Source organism: Phyllobates terribilis, unplaced genomic scaffold (genome assembly GCF_046119375.1).
Source record: "Phyllobates terribilis strain yellow unplaced genomic scaffold, ASM4611937v1 Scaffold_3__8_contigs__length_932513732, whole genome shotgun sequence".
In the NCBI taxonomy this organism is placed as follows: Eukaryota; Metazoa; Chordata; class Amphibia; order Anura; family Dendrobatidae; genus Phyllobates; species Phyllobates terribilis.
The window spans coordinates 694,761,540-694,782,201 of NW_027362763.1; the positions used below are offsets into that span (position 1 = coordinate 694,761,540).

The 20,662-nt window shown below is 47.4% G+C and overlaps 1 protein-coding gene across 4 annotated transcripts in view; it reads left to right on the top strand.

The window, feature by feature from the left end:
• Nucleotides 1-391: 391 nt before the first annotated feature.
• Nucleotides 392-20,662, top strand: part of EPRS1 (glutamyl-prolyl-tRNA synthetase 1) — a 79,105-nt gene continuing 58,834 nt past the window's right edge. For 2 of the 4 annotated variants that reach the window (XM_073671916.1, XM_073671919.1), the window contains exons 1-13: nucleotides 392-618; nucleotides 10,591-10,675; nucleotides 11,668-11,767; nucleotides 13,075-13,231; nucleotides 15,187-15,302; nucleotides 16,043-16,137; nucleotides 16,636-16,762; nucleotides 16,895-17,087; nucleotides 18,125-18,296; nucleotides 18,559-18,792; nucleotides 20,098-20,182; nucleotides 20,270-20,329; nucleotides 20,593-20,613. In XM_073671916.1, the coding sequence (XP_073528017.1) occupies nucleotides 393-618; nucleotides 10,591-10,675; nucleotides 11,668-11,767; nucleotides 13,075-13,231; nucleotides 15,187-15,302; nucleotides 16,043-16,137; nucleotides 16,636-16,762; nucleotides 16,895-17,087; nucleotides 18,125-18,296; nucleotides 18,559-18,792; nucleotides 20,098-20,182; nucleotides 20,270-20,329; nucleotides 20,593-20,613 (1,671 nt within the window). In that variant the 5' untranslated portion in view covers nucleotide 392. The remainder of the gene's footprint in view (nucleotides 619-10,590; nucleotides 10,676-11,667; nucleotides 11,768-13,074; nucleotides 13,232-15,186; nucleotides 15,303-16,042; nucleotides 16,138-16,635; nucleotides 16,763-16,894; nucleotides 17,088-18,124; nucleotides 18,297-18,558; nucleotides 18,793-20,097; nucleotides 20,183-20,269; nucleotides 20,330-20,592; nucleotides 20,614-20,662) is intronic. The other 2 variants (XM_073671918.1, XM_073671920.1) reach the window with 1 other exon arrangement.

A 20,662-nucleotide genomic window follows, 5' to 3' on the forward strand; every position in this document is an offset into this window, starting at 1 on the left:
ATGTATCTTAATTGTCATTAAAAAAATTCCTTTATTTTTCCATCAATATTGCCCAATATGACAATAAAAAATGTCAAGGACATAAATATGAAACCCCACATATCATTTTTAACCCATAAGATAAATGCTGCAAAGAAAAATGCCAAAAAACAATATGGTCTGAGCACATTTTTTTTTTTTTTTTTTAACAAAGTTGTGCCTGTGGTCACATGAAAGGTAGTGTGAAATATTAGGCAAGAAAAAAACAAAGAGGACTAGGACCTTAGCAACCAATGAAATTGCAGCTTTCATTTTCTAAAGGGAGTCTGAAAAACATAAGCTGGAATCTGATTGGTTGCGCAGAGCTTCCAGGCCGCGTATCATCCATCTATGTGCGTAATCCCGAGTCAAAGATGGCGGCTGTTACATTATTGCCCACAGGAAAAATGGCGGCGCCGGAAGTGTGGCGCTGCTGTGGGCCGGCTGAGGGCTGCGCTGAGCATGTGAGCGGCGGAAGCGCCTTCTCTCTTTCTCATTCAGGCGGCGGCTTCGTGGCAGCTCCTGGGCTCAAGATCAGGAGTGGGAAAGAAAGCATGGCGCTCAGCCTGACCGTGTGCAGCGGCCCGAGTCCTCCGCTGGGTGAGGACAGCAGTCACTTCCCGGTTTTGTATCACCATTATTCTTCTCAATGTCGTATGGAACTATAAGTCCCAGCGTGCGCTGTCATTATCTCTTTGACGCTGACATTATCTTTTTGACGTGACATGCTGGGACTTGTAGTTCGGCGGCAGTGGGCGGGGCGTATGATGGCGGCCAGTCTCCACAGCTGTCACCTGTCATAGTATGGAGTGCTGGGACTTGTTCTGCTCCGGGTAGCCGCGGTCACCTCGCTTCCTGAGATTGATGGGACTTGTAGTTCCTCTAGTAGGAGAAGATGCATGGCTGCTGGGGAACTACAAGTCCCATCATAGAGAAGTATCCTGACACTGTCGCCTCTACATCTATAATAATATTTTTTTCTTTTTATAGCGCCAACATATTCCGCAGCACTTTACAAATTTTAGGGGGGACTTATACAGACAATACAGAATAAGCATATTTCATATCGAAAGGAGTTCTACATCTGCTGTAGAACCACAAGACCCAGCATGTGGCGCCTAGATAGGATTTCTGCTTTACTGTAAGATGGCGCCAGCGTGAGGAGCGGTGCGGACCATGTGGTGCAGTCTGTGCTCGTCCGGGGGCTGGTTCCCTCCGTACAGATCTATATGGTGGTTTGTTACCCTCCAAAATCATACTGCTTATGTGCTATAACGTTACATGGCGGGATAGTATGATATGGCGGTGTATCGGACGTTGCAGTGTTATATGGCGGCGTAATGTGCGATGTAGCGTGGTGCAGCGGTATAGTATTATATTGCTGTACCATGTGGTATTATATCGCGGTGCGATGTAGTGGTATGATATGGCGGTGCAATGTGGTGGTATATGGCGGTGTGACGTAGTGGTATATGGCGGTGTGATGTGGGATATGGCGGTATGGTATGATATATGGCGGTGCGATGTGGTGGGATATGGCGGTATGGTATGATATATGGCGGTGGGATGTGGCGGTATGGTATGATATATGGCGGTGCGATGTGGTGGGATATGGTGGTATGGTATGATATATGGCGGTGCGATAAGGTGGGATATGGCGGTATGGTATGATATATGGCGATGCGATGTGGCGGTATTGTATGATATATGGCTGTGCGATGTGGTGGGATATGGCGGTATGGTATGCTATATGGCGGTGCGATGTGGTGGGATATGGCGGTATGATATGATATATGGCGGTGCGATGTGGTGGGATATGGTGGTATGGTATGATATATGGCGGTGCGATGTGGTGGGATATGGCGGTATGGTATGATATATGGCGGTGCGATGTGGTGGCATATGGCGGTATGGTATGATATATGGCGGTGCGATGTGGTGGGATATGGCGGTATGGTATGATATATGGCGGTGCGATGTGGTGGCATATGGCGGTATGGTATGATATATGGCGGTACGATGTGGTGGCATATGGCGGTATGGTATGATATATGGCGGTGCGATGTGGTGGCATATGGCGGTATGGTATGATATATGGCGGTGCGATGTGGTGGGATATGGCGGTATGGTATGATATATGGCGGTGCGATGTGGTGGCATATGGCGGTATGGTATGATATATGGCGGTACGATGTGGTGGCATATGGCGGTATGGTATGATATATGGTGGTGCGATGTGGTGGCATATGGCGGTATGGTATGATATGGCGGTGTGATGTGCGGTGTATTGTCTGGTTGCACAGAGGCGGTCTCTCCTGGCCCTTCCTTGCAGGGCCCCTGCGATGAGCACAGAGGGTTGCAATGAGCCGGTTGCCCTGGTTCCCTCCTTACATGCGGTTGCCTCATGCTGTGTCCTCTCTGCTCCTGACTCTCCTCCTCCTCCACACATTTCATTATCCATTTTGTGTATGTAGTTTGTGTTCTTCAGGGTCCAGTGCAGCCTCCTCTAGGGTCCGTCATGGGGTCAGCGCCGGACATTCACACTATAGGGGTACGTCAGCAATATCACAGTCCTGCACAACCTCTGTAACCCTCCCGCTAGGCTAGCGGCATTTAAGTTGCACGGTTCACGTCTTATAAGGGACTAAAGAAAAAGTAAGAAAAATAGTTTATAAAAATAGTAAATAAAAACCCATAAAAATTCGAATCAACCTTTTTTTTTCCCCAATAAAGATAATTAAATAAAATAATAAACATAATTTGGTTTCCCTTTTTTTCTTTTTGCAATCATACCGACCTGGAAAATCAGGACGAAAGCAGGACATTTTTAATCAGATGATGAACTCAAAGAATAATGGCGGAATTGCAATTTTTTATTTTTTTATTTTTTTTGCCATTTCACTTTATTGGGAATTTCCCGCATTTTCAGTAAATTACATGGTAAAATCAATGGTGTCATTTAAAACTGCGTCTCATCCCGCAGAATACAAGCCCTCCTACAGCTATGAAATAAAAAAAAAAAAGTGATGACTCTTAGAAAAAGGGGCAAAAGTAGAAACTAATGTGAAAATATTAAAATTGACCGCGCTGGAAGAGGTGAAATGATTACAAGTATTTAGTGGAAAATCCCATAGCAGAGTTGTTAGCGGCCGATTGTCTTGTCCTTCCCGCACCCGGTACTTTGTGCAGATCTCATAGTGTACGATATTGTCTCTTCTGCTTGCACAGGTGCGGTGACCGGCAGAGGTTCTTGCTGTGTGAGGTCTTCATCCTAGTATATTGTTGGTCTTTGTGTTTTTATGTTTATCAGCAGTGACTCTCCCGTCGTGGGGATCTGCGTCCCGAGCGTTTGTTGGCAGTGACTCTCCCGTCGTGGGGATCTGCGTCCCGAGCGTCTGTCGGCACTGACTCTCCCGTCGTGGGGATCTGCGTCCCGAGCGTCTGTCGGCACTGACTCCCCCGTCGTATTCCCATAACATGTCCTAGTCCTTTACCCTAAGCCTTATCTTATGTAGGAAAACCACCAGAGTAAGTTTAGTTTTAGAGGATATTTTCTTTTGACCCTCCCCAGCCCCTCAATTTTCCATACCACGGATCTACCCCTTTAAATCTTGACCCCGTCTTTGACCCTTGTGCCCAGCAATGTAATATTACATGGAGTCATCTTGACTTTTTCTGCTACAAACATTGATCGGAGATGATTAATGGCCGGGGATAATACATAATGGATTTCTGCTCGCACTCTTACCATACAGCCAGACTGCAGTTTGGGAGGACACTAAATGGATTCCGGTAAATGACTCGGCTTTATCTTACGATGGGGATTCATTTGCCTGTATCAGTCCTACTAGGAGGGTCTGCAGCCGAATAAAGAAGTGGTTAATTATTGCAGAGCTTTAAAATTACAAAACAAACCCACTTTACAAATAATTTTAGCTAAAAGTCATCCAGTAATGTATCTTTGTATAGGGTCCTTAACGCAGGGGTGGGGAACCTTTTTTTCCTGCCAAGGGCTATTCTCTTGGGTGAGGCTGTGATGTTAGGTGGCATGGATGATGTTGCATTCACAACTGTTTCGGGTTTGGATCAGTCTGGGGCGCAGGCAACTTTTTTCGATGATGTTTTGTAAAGAACTGACTGCAGTAAGCCGTATTTTTCGGACTATAAGATGCGCCGGACTATAAGACGCACCTAGGTTTTAGAGGGGGAAAATAGAAAAAAAAATGTAAGCAAAAAATGTGGTCATGATACACTGTTAAGGGGGAGGGGGTCTGCTGCTGACATTGTTATAGGGGTAATGTCCCCCATCCTGGTATATATTCCCCCCCCTTCCTATTATGCATGGCACCCCTCATCCCCAATCCTGGTATGCATGGCACCCCTCATCCTCATCATACTGCACATAAAAAAATAAACACGTCTACTCACCTTTCTTCCCTGTGCTCCAACGCTGCGTCCTGCTCTGCTGCCAGCACTGATCTCACCATGTGAGCTGCGTATGATGTCACTGCCATGCGCCCTCACATGGTGAGATGAGCTGCTGGAATAGTCACTGCTCCCCACGCCGGCACACAGTGTATCCGCAGCGCAGCTCCTTCTGCTGCTGGCCGTTCGCATGTGCCTGCTATTAAAGAGCATGAATATTCACCCCTCTCCACTCCCATGGGCGTGGGGAGGGGGTGAATATTCTTGTCCTTTAATAGCGGGTACACACAATTGCCCGGCGGTAGCAGGAGCCGTGCTGCGGCTACACTGTGTGCTGGCTGTTAAGGAGAATGAATATTAAGTGCTTCCCACGCCCATGGGCTTCGAGAGCAGTGAATATTCATTTTCTTTAGCAGCGGGCACAGCTAGGCTGCAGCAGGCGGCTCCTGCCTACTGTGCCCTGCTCCGCCGCCGCTACCGCTCCCCCCACAGTGTAATTATATAGTGACACTGCTCACATAGCATTTATACAACTCAAGCAGTGAGAGTTCTGCAGTATATTTGTCACATAGGAGACGCTGAGACTGCAGTATGTTTGTCACATAGGAGACACTGAGACTGCAGTATGTTTGTCACATAGGAGACACTGAGACTGCAGTATGTTTGTCACATAGGAGACACTGAGACTGAATCATAGAATGGTAGAGTTGTAGGGGACCTTCTGGGTCATCTGGACCAACCTCCTGCTCAAAGCAGGATTCACTAAATCATCTCAGACAGATGTCTGTCCAGCCTCTGTTTGAAGACGTCCATTGAAGGGGAACTCACCACCTCTCTTTGCCGCCTGTTCCACTCATAGATCACCCTAACTGTCAACATTTTTTTCTAATATCTAATGTGTCTCCTCCCATTCAGTTTCATCCCATTGCTTCTAGTCTTTCCTTGTGCAAATGAGAATAAAGATGATCCTTCTACAGTGTGACAGCCCTTGAGATATTTGTAGACAGTTATTAAGACTCCTCTTCTTTTTTGCAAGCTAAACCTTCCCAGATCCTCTAACCGTTCCTCATAGGACATGGTTTGCTGACCGCTCACCATTCTGGTCGCTCTTCTCTGAACTTGCTCCAGTTTGTCGATGTCTTTTTTAAAATGTGGTGCCCAAAACTGGACGCAGTATTCCAGATGAGGTCTGACCAAAGAGGAGTAAAGTGCGATAATGACTTCACGTGATCTAGACTGTATGCTTCTGTTAATACATCCCAGAATTGTATTTGCCTTTTTTGCTGCTGCATCACACTGTTGACTCATGTTCAGTCTATGATCTATTAGTATACCTAAGTCTTTTTCACATGTACTCTTGCTTATCTCTATTCCTCCCATTTTGTATATGCTTTTTTCATTTTTATTGCTCAGATGTAGTACTTTGCTTTTTTCCCTGTTAAAAACCATTCTGTTAGTTGCTGCCCATTGCTCCAGTTTATTTAGGTCTGTTTGAATCCTCTCTCTCTTCTCTAGTATTAGCTATCCCTCCTAGCTTTGTGTCATCAGCAAATTTAATCATTTAATCAGTTTACCCTCAATTCCTTCATCTAAATCATTGATAAAGATGTTGAACAATACAGGTCCCAGGACCGAGCCCTGAGGTCCCCAACTTGAGACATTCATCCAACTGGATGTAAAGCCATTTACGACCACTCTTTGAGTCCAATCACTAAGCCAGTTATGAATCCACCTAACAGTTGCCTTGTCCTTTCCATACTTGGTAATTTTTTCAATAAGGATGGTGTGAGATATTTTGTCAAATGCTTTGCTGAAGTCAAGATATACTATATCTACAGCATTTCCCTGATCCACCCAGTCAGTGATTCTGTCATAGAAGGAAATTAAGTTAGTTTGACATGACTTGTTAGTTACCAACCCATGCTGACTCTGGTTAATCACTTCATTCTTATCCAGGTACTTACATACATGTTGTTTAATAATTTGTTCAAAGATCTTTCCTGGTATAGAAGTCAGACTCACCGGCCTATAGTTCCCTGGGTCCACCTTCTTCCCCTTTTTGAAGATAGGAACAACATTTGCTCTTCTCCAGTCTTCTGGGACTTCTCCTGTTCTCCAAGAATTTTCAAAGATTATGGAGAGTGGTTCTAAAATTTCTTCTACGATCTCCTTCAGTACTCTGGGGTGTAATTCATCTGGACCTGGAGACTTGAACTCATTTATGTTAGCTAAATATTCTCTCACAATCTCTCTGTTTCCAGATAACTTGGATTCTTCTATTCCTTTAATAGGACAGTGAAGATCAGTTGATGTTACATTTTCTTTCTGAGAGAAAACAGATGCAAAATAGGAATTAAAAAGTTCGGCCTTCTCAACATCCTTTCTTACCATTTCACCATTTTCATCCTGTAAAAATCCTATAGCATCTTTGACTTTTCTTTTACTTTTGACATACCCCCAAAATCCTTTTTTATTGCTTTTGACATCTCTTGCAAGCCTTAATTCATTGTCAGCTTTATCTAACCTGATACGTGCCCTGCAGGTTCTGCAGACTGCATTATAATCTTCTTTAGATATGCCTCCCTCTTTCCATTTAATAAACATTTCTTTCTTTCTTTTTAGCATGTGTTTAAGTTCTGTGTTCATCCATCCTGGTTTCCTTAAATGCTTCCCATTCTTCCTACTTTTCGGGATTGTTAACGATTGTGCTTTGAGAATCTCATTTTTAAAAATTTCCCATCCTTCCTGGACATTTTTGTCTTTAAGGACATCCAGCCATTGGATCCCTCCTATTCTCTTTCTGAGTCGCGTAAAATCTGCCTTTCTGAAATCTAACCTTGAAGTTTGAGTCTTCACATGTCTTCCTCCTCTAGTTATCCAAAATTCTATAATAGCATGATCGCTGCCTCCTAGGGTCCCAGCCACCTTTACCTCCTCAACCATTTCCTCCCTGTTTATAAGGATTAGATCCAAAGTAGCAGATCCCCTTGTTTTCTCCCCTACCTTTTGGAAGATAAAGTTGTCAGTAAGAGAGGATAAGAATTTGCTTGACCTGTTAGCTTTACTTGAGAGAGATTCCCAACAAATGTCTGGATAGTTGAAATCTCCCATGACCACTACGTCATATTTTTTGGAGAACTTGGTCATTTGATACATAAAGAGTTCATCCATATCTTCAGCTTGCCCAGGTGGCCTGTAGTAAATGCCTACAATGGTGTCCTTTCCGTTGTTCTCTCCTTGTATTCTTACCCCAACAGTTTCCACAGAACTCCCAGTCTCTGAAGCTTCAATCTCTGTGCAGATATACGCTTTTCTAACATACAATTCAACACCTCCTCCTCGTTTATCAAGTCTGTTTCTTGCAAATAAGTTGTAGCCTTTTATTCCAATCATGTGTATCGTCCCACCAAGTTTCAGTGATTCCAATGACATCATATTCCTTTTCCTGCATTAGTAGTTCCAATTCTCCTTGTTTGTTGCCCATGCTTTGTGCATTTGTATAAAAACATTTTAGTTTGTGATTGGTTTCTCTTCCTCCCATATTTTTATTATTTAAATTGTTTTGTCTTTGTTCTTCCTTTCCACTTCCAGTAGCAGAGATCTCAATAGTATTTGTCAGCTGTATGGCTTTTTCTGGCCTTTTGCTTCCCTTCCCACATTGTTCTAGTTTAAAGCTCTTCTGATGAGTGTAGCAAGGCGACTTCCAAATACATGTTTTCCAGTCTTCGTAAGGTGCACCCCATCTCTAGCAAGTAGTCCATCGTATAGGTAATTCATTCCGTGATCCAGAAATCCAAATCCTTGTTGACCGCACCATCGACGTAGCCAGTTGTTCACCTGTAGAATCTTATTCCACCTCATTGTTCCATGGCCATCCACTGGGAGGATGGATGAGAAGACCACCTGCGCTCCCAATTCTTTCACTTTCTTGCCTAAGTCTTCAAAGTCACTGCAGATGGTTTCCAGGTCCTTTCTTGCGGTGTCATTTGTCCCCACATGTATTAGCAGGAATGGGTAGTGATCTGTAGGTCTGAAGAGTCTTGATATCCTGTCAGACACATCTTTAATTTTTGCTATGTTTGTCACATAGGAGACACTGAGACTGCAGTATGTTTGTCACATAGGAGACACTGAGACTGCAGAATGTTTGTCACATAGGAGACGCTGAGACTGCAGTATGTTTGTCACATAGGAGACAACCAAGGGTCGGAGGAGATGACTTTGCTGGCTGAAAACGGCCCATTTGTCCGTATTGAGGTGGCAGTCCTATAAATCATTGTTGGACCTTTTTTTTTTTTTGTATAGAGAATGTTTATGGACAGGTTTTCATTCTCCACAATAGCACTACAAGAAGCATGAACTTGTCCAAAAAGTCCTTTCTTTATCACTCTCCTTGTTTTCACACAAGACTTTGTAAAGCCTGGGTGTGTGTGTGAGTGTGTGAGTGTGTGTGTGTGTGTGTGTGTGTGTGTGTGTGTGTGTGTGTGGTTGAGGGATTTGTCGTCTCTTCATTAAGCTGGACCAAGCCCCGGAGTAAGGAGCTCGGCAATAACTTTTTTTTTTTTTAAGTTATGAGCTGACTTTTTTGTTTGTTTCTTTTGTGAGATTATGGCAGTTCTTATAGTCGGGGATATAAATAAAACAACGAAAAAACCCATCAGTGTTGCTTAGTAAGTAGGAGGCTGCAGGGTTTGCCCTGGAAAAACCTGTTCTCCATGTAAATGACTGCAATGCTCCTGATGTAATATTTCTGATCACTCAGCTCATTGACATCAAAGGGAATGTGTCATCAGAAAATGAAATATTGTTCATTTTTTTTTTTACATTGTTTTATATTAATGTTTAAAAAACATAAAATCTTGCAATTTTCACACAGGACTGACTGCCATATGGTATCTGCGTAACGTCAAATAACATGTATAACAGACTTATCAGTGATAATTTGACAGTATGGACCATCCCTTTTAGTAGGATAATCTGATTACAGGTTGTTCTTGCTGGCAGCAACTTTTCATTTTCCCTGCAGCGCCATCACAGGAGAAATGAAGTATTACACAGGACCCATTGCAGTTGTAATTCAGATCATCAGTGAAGGAATCGGCAATGTGATCTCATGACACCAACGTACCATTCTTTATTTCCCCTGAAGGGGCTGTTCTCCATATATTGTTTTTTTGCAGACTAAATGGGGAGCGATCCACACTCCTTGGTAGCACAATCCGTCCTCCTTGGTTGAGGTGCTTTCTTCTCTGTCCAAGGCACATTTTTGCCATCGGCTGTTTTGCGGCTCTTTTCCGGTTTGCTTTCCATGACCTAATTTAATTTATAGTTATCTCTGAGCTAGTGGGCAGAGACCAGCTGCTATGATGTCTCCCATAACCCAGCACACACAGACATGAGCTGTCCTGTCTCTATGTAGCACATGTTGAGAAGCCGCAGCAGCATGGGGGACATAATACAGCAGTACTGAGCAGTGTAGCTGGGAATCCTGCTCCGTGGTGAGATAAACGCTTACTAGAAAGCAGCAGCATGATCTGTCTGTGTCTCTATAGGCCGGTTATTTCATTGTGCTCTTCCCATCTCCATATATTTCTATAGGCGGCTGTAATCTTGACAGCTTACTGATGTATCGATCTGTCTTGCATTGTCCTCTATAAACTTTAGCTATTAGTTTAGGTGGCAGAGAAGAGGCTCTTAAATGGAGAAAGCAGATTTCTCTGATAAGATTTATTGCAAAGTTTTTTTTTTTTTTAGTCACTTGGACTATTTGTTTATGAACAGTTTGTTGAAACGCCTGTTGTGCGCAGAGCGATGCAATGGAAAGTTTTGCAAGACTACTTTGGTGTTTGCAGCCTGTAACCATGGAGACTCACAGGTCTGCATGCAGGCTGTATACGCAAAAGGTTAGGATATTGTTAACGAGCGCATTTCGAAATCCAATATGCCTGATCCCTCTTACCTTTGGTATCTGTGATTGGGTTGGAGTTTGGGAGCTGGAGGCCGCCATACACGTAAGATCATCAAACAATACCTTCTTATTCCAGAGTTCTGCTGACTTTGCTTCTTACATTGCTCACATGAGTGATGGCAGGAATTCTCCTACTTTGTTCTTGTTAATTAATTTTTATCTATTTTATTTAATTCCAGCCGTATTGTGGACTGTGGAACATCTAAAAGGCAAAGTGGAGATCAATGTGGAGGACGGAAAAGAAACTGCCCTGCGAGTATCAAAGTGAGCAAACTATTTCTTCCTGTAGTTCATTTTTTTATTTGTTCTATGGTTTTAATCCAAATTTTCCTTGAAAAAAGCAGCTTACTGCTGACAGGACACAGCGAAACCTGAGAGTCCTGCTCCTCCCCGCCCCCACTCATAGAGAGCCTGCAAGTCCTGCTTTCCCCGCCCCCACTCGTAGAGAGAGCCTGCGAGTCCTGCTTTCCCCGCCCCCACTCGTAGAGAGAGCCTGCGAGTCCTGCTTTCCCCGCCCCCACTCGTAGAGAGAGCCTGCGAGTCCTGCTTTCCCCGCCCCCACTCGTAGAGAGAGCCTGCGAGTCCTGCTTTCCCCGCCCCCACTCGTAGAGAGAGCCTGCGAGTCCTGCTTTCCCCGCCCCCACTCGTAGAGAGAGCCTGCGAGTCCTCCTTTCCCCGCCCCCACTCGTAGAGAGCCTTCGAGTCCTGCTTTCCCCGCCCCCACTCGTAGAGAGAGCCTGCGAGTCCTGCTTTCCCCGCCCCCACTCGTAGAGAGAGCCTGCGAGTCCTGCTTTCCCCGCCCCCACTCGTAGAGAGAGCCTGCGAGTCCTGCTTTCCCCGCCCCCACTCGTAGAGAGAGCCTGCGAGTCCTGCTTTCCCCGCCCCCACTCGTAGAGAGAGCGCCTGGGGGGGGGGCCTGCTTTCCCCACCCCAACCCGTAGAGAGAGCCAGCATTTTTTTCTGTGTACAAGCAGCTTTTTAACAGATATTTACATTGAAATACTAAATTAGATCAGATTATAAGTGAGTAAAAGTAAATAAATAATACATTTTCTGCCTTGCTGATTGTCTCCCCATATAGTGGTGGCTGCCAGCGGACCTGACGCTGCCCGTGTATGTCACCATGTCATTAATGATATCGATGATCCCTTCACTATTTGTGCAGGAACCTTTCCTTCCCACTAATGTCTGTTCTGCTGGCGGTAACTTTCCCGCCGCCGTCTGATGACAATGTCTTGTATTTCCTTCTCTCACAGAGACGTCTGTTTTAATGACGTAAACTCCATTATCCGATACTTGGCCAGGCTCGCCCCAAGCGCTGGACTGCTGGGATCCAATCTACTGGAACAGACGGAGGTGGGTATGGAGGTCTAGTGGAGGGGTTTGCAAAAAAAAACTGATTAAAAAGTAAAATATTACCGTTATTAAAAGGGGTTGTCTGCTAAAAACAAATCCTCACCTATTCACGTGTCAGGTGATCTCTTGTTGATCAGCGGGGGGTCCGATCATTGGGATCTGCACCGATCAGCAGAATGGGATTTTTTTTTTTTTCCCTTTTATTCCCATTATGTTGAAATTTATTGGTGCTGTTGTTTTCAATGAGGTTTTTATTGATAAATACATAAGTGTAAATAATTCTCTATAAAGTAATAATCACATACTCGTCAGGGAGAATAATGGGAATAGTCAGGATCTTGTGTGGAGCCATAGACTTCCATTGGCGAATTTGGACCCTAATTTCAACTTTTTTCTGCAGACCACATAGGCGATTTTTGAACAAAAAATTCTCAATTTTTTTCCTTTTTTTTTTTTTGCATGCAGCATATAATACACCGCCGTATAAAAAGCACCACTGACAATAATGGGTCTGGTTTTTTGTCCATACAAGAAAATCAGACCTATAAAAGGGGCCGCAGCATTACTATTACTACACTATTACCAATACTTTTCATGATGAAATATCTTGTAATTTTTTTTGCATTTTTTTTTTTTTTTGCATTTTTTTTTTTTTTTTTTGCCAGATTACTATAATGAATCATTTCAGCGGAGGTTCGGCCTTCACGTTGATTAATTCCACATGTTCCTCTGGTTTAGGCAGTACAGATTTTCGGATGCTTTCAATTATCTATTGGAGGAAAAGCCGCGCACTTAATTATACGACATCATTTAATGCTTAAAAAATAAGCAGAAATATGTATTGTTAGATGCTTGATGCCTCTGTATCCGCAGTGCTGTGTCCGGATATTCCTGGCTATGCGGAGGATATTTTTACTCCAGCAGCTGTTTCTGCCACGTCTTCTCAGCCCTCCACATATCCCCCTGCAATCTGCCTGTGTGCACAGCGTCCGCTGCTACCTTATATATAGTATATAGGAAAACAATACGGCCCGCCCCTGGCTGCAGTCGAACCTTCAGCTGTTCTCCTGAGCTGACCCCGATCTATCACATTACACATTAGTATGTCTGATAATAAAGCCAATCTGCTGCAGTGTAAAGCATGGGGGACACAGGAGGGGAATTTTTAGATCACTCCACCAGTATTGACGCAAATGAGGAAAAACGCTCGGCGTCCCCATCCCATGACATTAGTACTTGGAATTAGCTTTTTGCTGACTTTTAACCCATTGTGCTCGGTAATGACCAGATTTATTGTCCTCCTGTAGATCAGCCATTGGGTGGAGTTCAGTCAGACCCGGTTGCAGGATAAGTCCACGTTCTCCGCCGCCCTCCAGGAGCTGAACCTTTCCCTGTCTCTGCGGACGTATTTGGTGGGCGATGCTTTGACCCTCGCAGACATCAGCATCTTCTCTGCTTTGGCAGGTACTTTATGGCCATCCTACTGGTGGGAAACAATCCCTCTCCCCCTGCTGCTTTCCATTTTTAAGCCAGTGCCACTTTTGCCATTAAAGGGATTTTCATTGAAGGGACCCCCACCCCGGCGCTGAAAAGTGACAGTACATCTACCATGTACAGTTATCCTACCTGGTGACCGCTGTTTACCTCCCGCTAATTCCTCTGCTGGCCTCAAATATACCTTGAGTATATAATGGGTGAAGGTCCAATTTCTAGGACCCGCACCGCCTCCCAGAGTGAAGCATTACTTCAGCACTGTGGCCCATTCACGGCCTTTCCTTGCACACTGTGCAAGGGGAGGAGCTGTGGCGCTCTGCAGGGGGAGGAGCTGTGGTGCTCTGCGGGGGGAGGAGCTGTGGGGCACTGTGCGGGGGGTGGAGCTGTGGGGCACTGTGCAGGGGGTGGAGCTGTGGGGCACTGTGCAGGGGGTGGAGCTGTGGGGCACTGTGCAGGGGGTGGAGCTGTGGGGCACTGTGCAGGGGGTGGAGCTGTGGGGCTCTGTGCAAGGAGGGGAGCTGTGGGGCTCTGTGCAAGGGGGGGTAGCTGTGGTGCTCTGTGCAAGGGGGGGGTAGCTGTGGTGCTCTGTGCAGGGGGGTAGCTGTGGCACTCTGTGCAGGGGGGGTAGCTGTGGCGCTCTGTGCAGGGGGGGTAGCTGTGGCGCTCTGTACAGGGAGGGTAGCTGTGGCTCTCTGTGCAGGGGGGGTAGCTGTGCAGGGGGGGTAGCTGTGGCGCTCTGTGCAGGGGGGGGTAGCTGTGCAGGGGGGGTAGCTGTGGCGCTCTGTGCAGGGGGGGGTAGCTGTGGCGCTCTGTGCAGGGGGAGGAGCTGTGGCGCTCTGTGCAGGGGGGGTAGCTGTGGCGCTCTGTGCAGGGGGGGTAGCTGTGGCGCTTTGTGCAGGGGGAGGAGCTGTGGCGCTTTGTGCAGGGGGAGGAGCTGTGGCGCTTTGTGCAGGGGGGAGCTGTGGCGCTTTGTGCAGGGGGGAGCTGTGGCGCTCTGTGCGGGGGGGAGCTGTGGCGCTCTGTGCGGGGAGGAGCTGTGGCGCTCTGTGTGGGGGGGGAGCTGTGGCGCTCTGCGGGGGGGGAGCTGTGGCGCTCTGTGCAGGGGGGGAGCTGTGGCGCACTGTGCAGGGGGTGGAGCTGTGGGGCACTGTGCAGGGGGTGGAGCTGTGGGGCACTGTGCAGGGGGTGGAGCTGTGGGGCTCTGTGCAAGGGGGTACCTCTGGGGCTCTGTGCAAGGGGGGTAGCTGTGGCGCTCTGTGCAGGGGGGGTAGCTGTGGCGCTCTGTGCAAGGGGGGGTAGCTGTGGCGCTCTGTGCAGGGGGGGTAGCTGTGGCGCTCTGTGCAGGGGGGGTAGCTGTGGCGCTCTGTGCAGGGGGGGTAGCTGTGGCGCTCTGTGCAGGGGGGGTAGCTGTGGCGCTCTGTGCAGGGGGGGTAGCTGTGGCGCTCTGTGCAGGGGGGGTAGCTGTGGCGCTCTGTGCAGGGGGGGTAGCTGTGGCGCTCTGTGCAGGGGGGGTAGCTGTGGCGCTCTGTGCAGGGGGGCTAGCTGTGGCGCTCTGTGCAGGGGGGCTAGCTGTGGCGCTCTGTGCAGGGGGGGTAGCTGTGCAGGGGGGGGTAGCTGTGGCGCTCTGTACAGGGGGGGTAGCTGTGGCGCTCTGTGCAGGGGGGGTAGCTGTGCAGGGGGGGTAGCTGTGGCGCTCTGTGCAGGGGGGGTAGCTGTGGCGCTCTGTGCGGGGGGGGGGAAAGCTGTGGCGCTCTGTGCGGGGGGGGGGGAGCTGCGGCCCGCTGTGCAGGGGGTGTGGGTAAGCTGGGAGATGACCAGCATGACCGCAAATACAAAGTTGTATTTTTTTCCCCCCACTTATACTTCTGTTTTCTGATTGGAGTGCCAGGCTTGGACGTGACCAGATGTTTTCTTTCCTCCTGCAGTCAGCGCTCCGTGGCAGGAACAGATCAGAAAGAATAAAGCTGCGGTCAATGTCAGTCGCTGGTACGCCTTCCTGGAGCCCACCGTCCCGTTCCAGGGAAAGCTAAGTGTAGCAGCGGTGAGTATGTGACGAATTCACTGCTTAGCTGCTGCATTATCTCCTTGTTATCACTCCATAATAGGACAATTAAAGGGGTTGTCCAGTGAAAAGAGGTTTGGACAGGTGACAAGTTATTGATCTGTGACGATCTGACCGCTGGGATCCGCACCGATCGGCAGTCCCATGGCACAGCGCTCCGGCATGTTCACCGCTGCTCCATTCCAACAGGAATAAAAGTTTCCCATTCCGCCCATTGGTGCGAGTCCCAACACAGACGTATCTATAAGTGATCACCTGTACAGTGGATGGGCCACAACTTATTTTCACCAAACATCCACTAAAAATGCAAAGAGTTCATTTTCCCTCTTTTATCACAGATAATTTCTGGTTAATGAGGCCGACTGACGTGGTGTTCATTGGGAGAATCGAAAGATAATTCAGAACAGTCCCCGACATCTTCTGCGATCATTATCTCTACTACCTCCATTTACATGCGCATTGTCTCATGGCTCTGCTGTAATGTCCAATTATATGCCATGGACATTTATCTATAGGATCAATGGTAAATGTCGGATTGCTGGTGGCCCCCACGGATCACTAGCATAGTGACAGACTAGTACTCGTAGAGCGGCAGGGCACCTTATCGACGGACCAAGGGCTCTGGACCCCCATTCCATTGATCAGTGAGGGTCCCGGCGGTCAAACATTTATCAATTTTTATTATTTGATTGTAATTTTTATTTATATCTTTATTAAAGCCTGCAGAGAAGAAACAAGATGTTGGAAAGTTTGTTGAGCTTCCTGGGGCCGAGATGGGAAAAGTGATTGTAAGGTTCCCTCCAGAGGCCAGCGGGTAAGTTCTTCTCATTAGTAGGATGGGGGTTCACTTATTATCAGCCACATATTTGCATCGGAGGGGTGAAGCTTGTTTATGTCTATTAAAGGGGTTCTCCAGGACTTACATATTCATGAATTATTGGGCTGTGTGCTCTTGCTTGGGCGGCTTTCTTTGCAGTATACGGAGAGCGCAGGGGTATGGAGTCTGGCTGGTACAGTGATCTGTCCAGCTTTAGTGCAGCGCATACAAGTTGTATTTCAAAGAGCTTGTAAGTGCTGCACTACTTGTCTATAAAATCGGCAGAGGCGGCCGGTAACCTAGCAAACAGCTATAAACTATATAGTATTAAGAAATCCCCCAGTTTAGTGAGAATGAAGAAACCTTTGAATAAGAACAAAATTGCAAAGTTCGTGTTTTTACAAGCAGTTTGCAATTGATACATTATGGATGATAAAAACCCTTTTAGTAATATGTCGTCCGGTGTGTGATGATAATGTAGAATTCTGTCCTCAGGTACCTGCATATTGGACATGCGAAGGCTGCACTTCTCAATCAGCACTACCAGGTGAACTTCAAAGGAAAGCTCATCATGAGGTTCGACGACACCAACCCGGAGAAAGAGAAGGAAGATTTTGAAAAGGTAATTGCAGAATCCAGTATTACCCGACGTGTGCACGGCTGTGTGCGGCTGTGCGGGCTTATTAACAATCAGATCAATCATCGTAGATCTGATTATATAGACGCGTGACGTCACCGATTCTCTGATTCTCAGGTTATCCTGGAAGACGTCTCCATGCTTCAGATCAAGCCCAATCAGTTCACATACACATCCGATCACTTCGAGAGGATTACCGAATACGCGGAGAAACTCATTAGAGAGGGAAAGGCTTATGTGGACGACACCCCCGCAGAGCAGATGAAGGCGGAACGTGAACAGAGGATCGAGTCCAAACACCGGAGCAACAGTAAGGAAGAAAAGAGTGAAATAAAGAATAAGCACCCAATACTCCAACCTGTCAAAATCTAAATGTGCAATATTTGGTAAAGTGAATGGTGTAATTTGAAACGGCAAAAAACAGTACAGCTGGCTGTCACGCAAGGTGTGGGAAAGACTTAGTGCAACACAAAGGGAAGAGAGAAAGGGAGCCCAGACTCTAGGGAAAGGGGGGGAGTGGAGACCTCCTGGCTGATAGAATATCACCCGGTCTCCCCTAACGTTCCTGTATTGGCTCTTCACCAATCGCCACACGCGTTCCTCGCCCTGTCTTTCCCTGGCGTTTGGCTAAGGCTAGGGAAGGGAGGAGATGAGCACTAGTTGATCCCCACTGACACAAAAGACAACAAGGGGGGACAAACAAAGGGGAATTGCTTAGCTTTAGACGACTCCAGACAACTGTGCACACTTCCTCAACACTAGAGAGGAAGAAGTACTGCTCTTGCTCAAGCATTCACAAGAAATAATGAATATCGCCGGCACCTCACTCTGGAACACAGCAGGTATTTATACACCCAGGCCAGAGTGTTAATTAGCCAAAGGAAGGTAGCCGCTGGGTCCTAGAGACAGTCTCTAAGAAGGTGTCTGCAATGCCAAATGTAGAGATCTCCTGCAACCAACTGCAGGGCGACTGCCGCCTCTGACACACTCGTGACACTGGCATCATGTCAACAGCACTGCTGCCAATGACAGAGCTCAGCAGCTCTGCTTATGTAGACTGTACAAGCTGCTGAAATCACTGTTCGGCTGCAGTGCTGATGTCAGTGCTGCAGACAACAGACACTGGGAGCAACAGTGGAGAATCAGCAATGGACCCAGGGAGGGGGAATACAGTCCTGCTTTTTTTTCTTGTTACAACAAATGGCACCTGGGGATACAACTTTTCTGAAATCGAAAAACCTTCTTAAATGAATTTGGAGACATTTTTATGTTGTGTTTTTTTTTTATAAATGTATTTGAGGTTTCATTACAAATTCTGTACGACACTTTTTTCTTTTTCTAATGCAGATGTGGAAAAGAACCAGCAAATGTGGGAGGAGATGAAGAAGGGCTCAGCGTTCGGCCAGACCTGCTGCCTCCGAGCCAAGATCGATATGAACTCCAACAACGGATGCATGCGGGACCCCACCTTATTCCGATGCAAGACCCAGCCTCATCCCCGGACAGGAAGCAAGTACAAGTAGGTTCTGACCCCATAGACGGCGGCTGCAATACTTCAACACTCGCCAGTCATTTTTTACTAAAATGAAGAATGTGTTGCTGTATCTCAAAGGGATCATCTAGTGACCGGCGTTTCCATGTCGGAAGTTAGCGATTCCGATGACGTTACAGCGTCACACACCTGCTGTGCACGATCCACGCCGTGTCCTGTTTGGGTGGGGTGGTGCCGGATGACTTCTTAATAGCTCATTATTTGCATGTCTACCCTGTGTTTTCTGCAGCATCTACCCCACGTATGATTTCGCCTGCCCAATAGTGGACAGTGTAGAAGGAGTCACCCACGCCCTAAGAACGACAGAATATCACGACCGCGACGAGCAGTTCTACTGGATCATCGACGCCTTGGGAATCAGGAAACCTTATATTTGGGAGTACAGCCGCCTGAACCTCAACAACACCGTGCTGTCCAAGAGAAAGCTCACCTGGTTTGTGAACGAGGGCCTCGTGGATGGTTGGTAAGTGTCATACTGCCTATAGATATATTATGTGGCCGCAAGCAAACATAGTTGGGCGGCCGTGCGCCACGCCGGCCAGTTGGGCGGCCGTGCGCCACGCCGGCCAGTTGGGCGGCCGTGCGCCACGCCGGCCAGTTGGGCGGCCGTGCGCCACGCCGGCCAGTTGGGCGGCCGTGCGCCACGCCGGCCAGTTGGGCGGCCGTGCGCCACGCCGGCCAGTTGGGCGGCCGTGCGCCACGCCGGCCAGTTGGGCGGCCGTGCGCCACGCCGGCCAGTTGGGCGGCCGTGCGCCACGCCGGCCAGTTGGGCGGCCGTGCGCCACGCCGGCCAGTTGGGCGGCCGTGCGCCACGCCGGCCAGTTGGGCGGCCGTGCGCCACGCCGGCCAGTTGGGCGGCCGTGCGCCACGCCGGCCAGTTGGGCGGCCGTGCGCCACGCCGGCCAGTTGGGCGGCCGTGCGCCACGCCGGCCAGTTGGGCGGCCGTGCGCCACGCCGGCCAGTTGGGCGGCCGTGCGCCACGCCGGCCAGTTGGTCATCACGCCTAAGATGACCTATAATCTCGGTTCTCTCTCCAAACCCACGTGTGTTAATAAGAAGTTGTGCTTTACTTTCATTTTGGAGGAGAAGGTCTGACTCTGGTTTCCAGTTCATCCCAGAGGTGTTTGGATGGCGTTGAGGTCCATTACTACAAAATTGACAATTGTGCAACATGTCTTTGTATTCTGCAGTATTAATCCTTTCCCTCTGTGACCAATTTTCTTTTTTTGCACTTTCATTTTTTCTCTTTTGGTTCCATAAACCATAATTGTTTGTTGTTTTTCAATTGATACAGCCATACAAGGGCTTTTTTTTGGGGGAGCCTGAGTTATAGTTTTGAATGACACCATATCGTACTGTAAGAAAAAAAATTAAAACTTTACTCCATGTACTGACACCTCCTCCATGACTGATATGAGTCATGGGAGGTTACAGGGTTAAAATAATTTCGCTCTTCAGTACATCTTTTACTTTCCATAACGATTGCAACAAGATCAGATCGGTGGAAGCGACACCCAGCGCCGACAACGATCAGTTGTTTTCAGGCTTCCATGGCGGCCAGAATTAAACAGTGTGTGGAGATTGTGGTTGAATGTGATCTGAGCTGCAATACCCAGGGACGGCCACTAGACAGTGTCCGGAGCTGTGCCATACAACTGCAAAAAGTTGATCGGCAGCGGCGCGAGGTGTCGACAGTCTCCCATCTGATAATAATCACCCGTAGTAATGTGCTGGATAACCCCTTTAAATAATGGTGTCTCTATCATAGGGATGACCCCAGGTTCCCGACTGTTCGGGGCGTTCTTAGAAGAGGAATGACTGTGGAGGGGCTGAAGCAATTCATAGCCGCGCAGGTCTGTACGGAAGACTTCAGAACACAACTTTTGAGTTTTGCCAAACGTTTCTTTTAACTCCCGCTTCTAATTTTTTTTATCTTGCAGGGCTCTTCCCGATCCGTTGTGAACATGGAATGGGACAAAATCTGGGCGTTTAACAAGAAGGTAAACGGGAGTGGCTCCTTGCACTGTAGCCTGAACGATCAGAGCGCCCCCTACTGACCTCTTGACTACTGTCCCGGTAGTCTGCAGTACATCCTAACAACATGTCCTGCAGGCTCGTTAGCCCTAATCATTAATATTAGTACATACCCCTATTAATGTCTCCATCGATTCCATTGACTTGCCCCAACCAAACGTTGACTTGTGGGAACGGATCTTGGCGTGAATTTTATCAGTAAACTGCATTTCATTTTTCTGCTTTCAAGCTGCGAGCTATCTGTAAGAAGGTATTACTGAACGCTTATGTTTTTTTTTCTCGTTTTTTTATCTTTAATT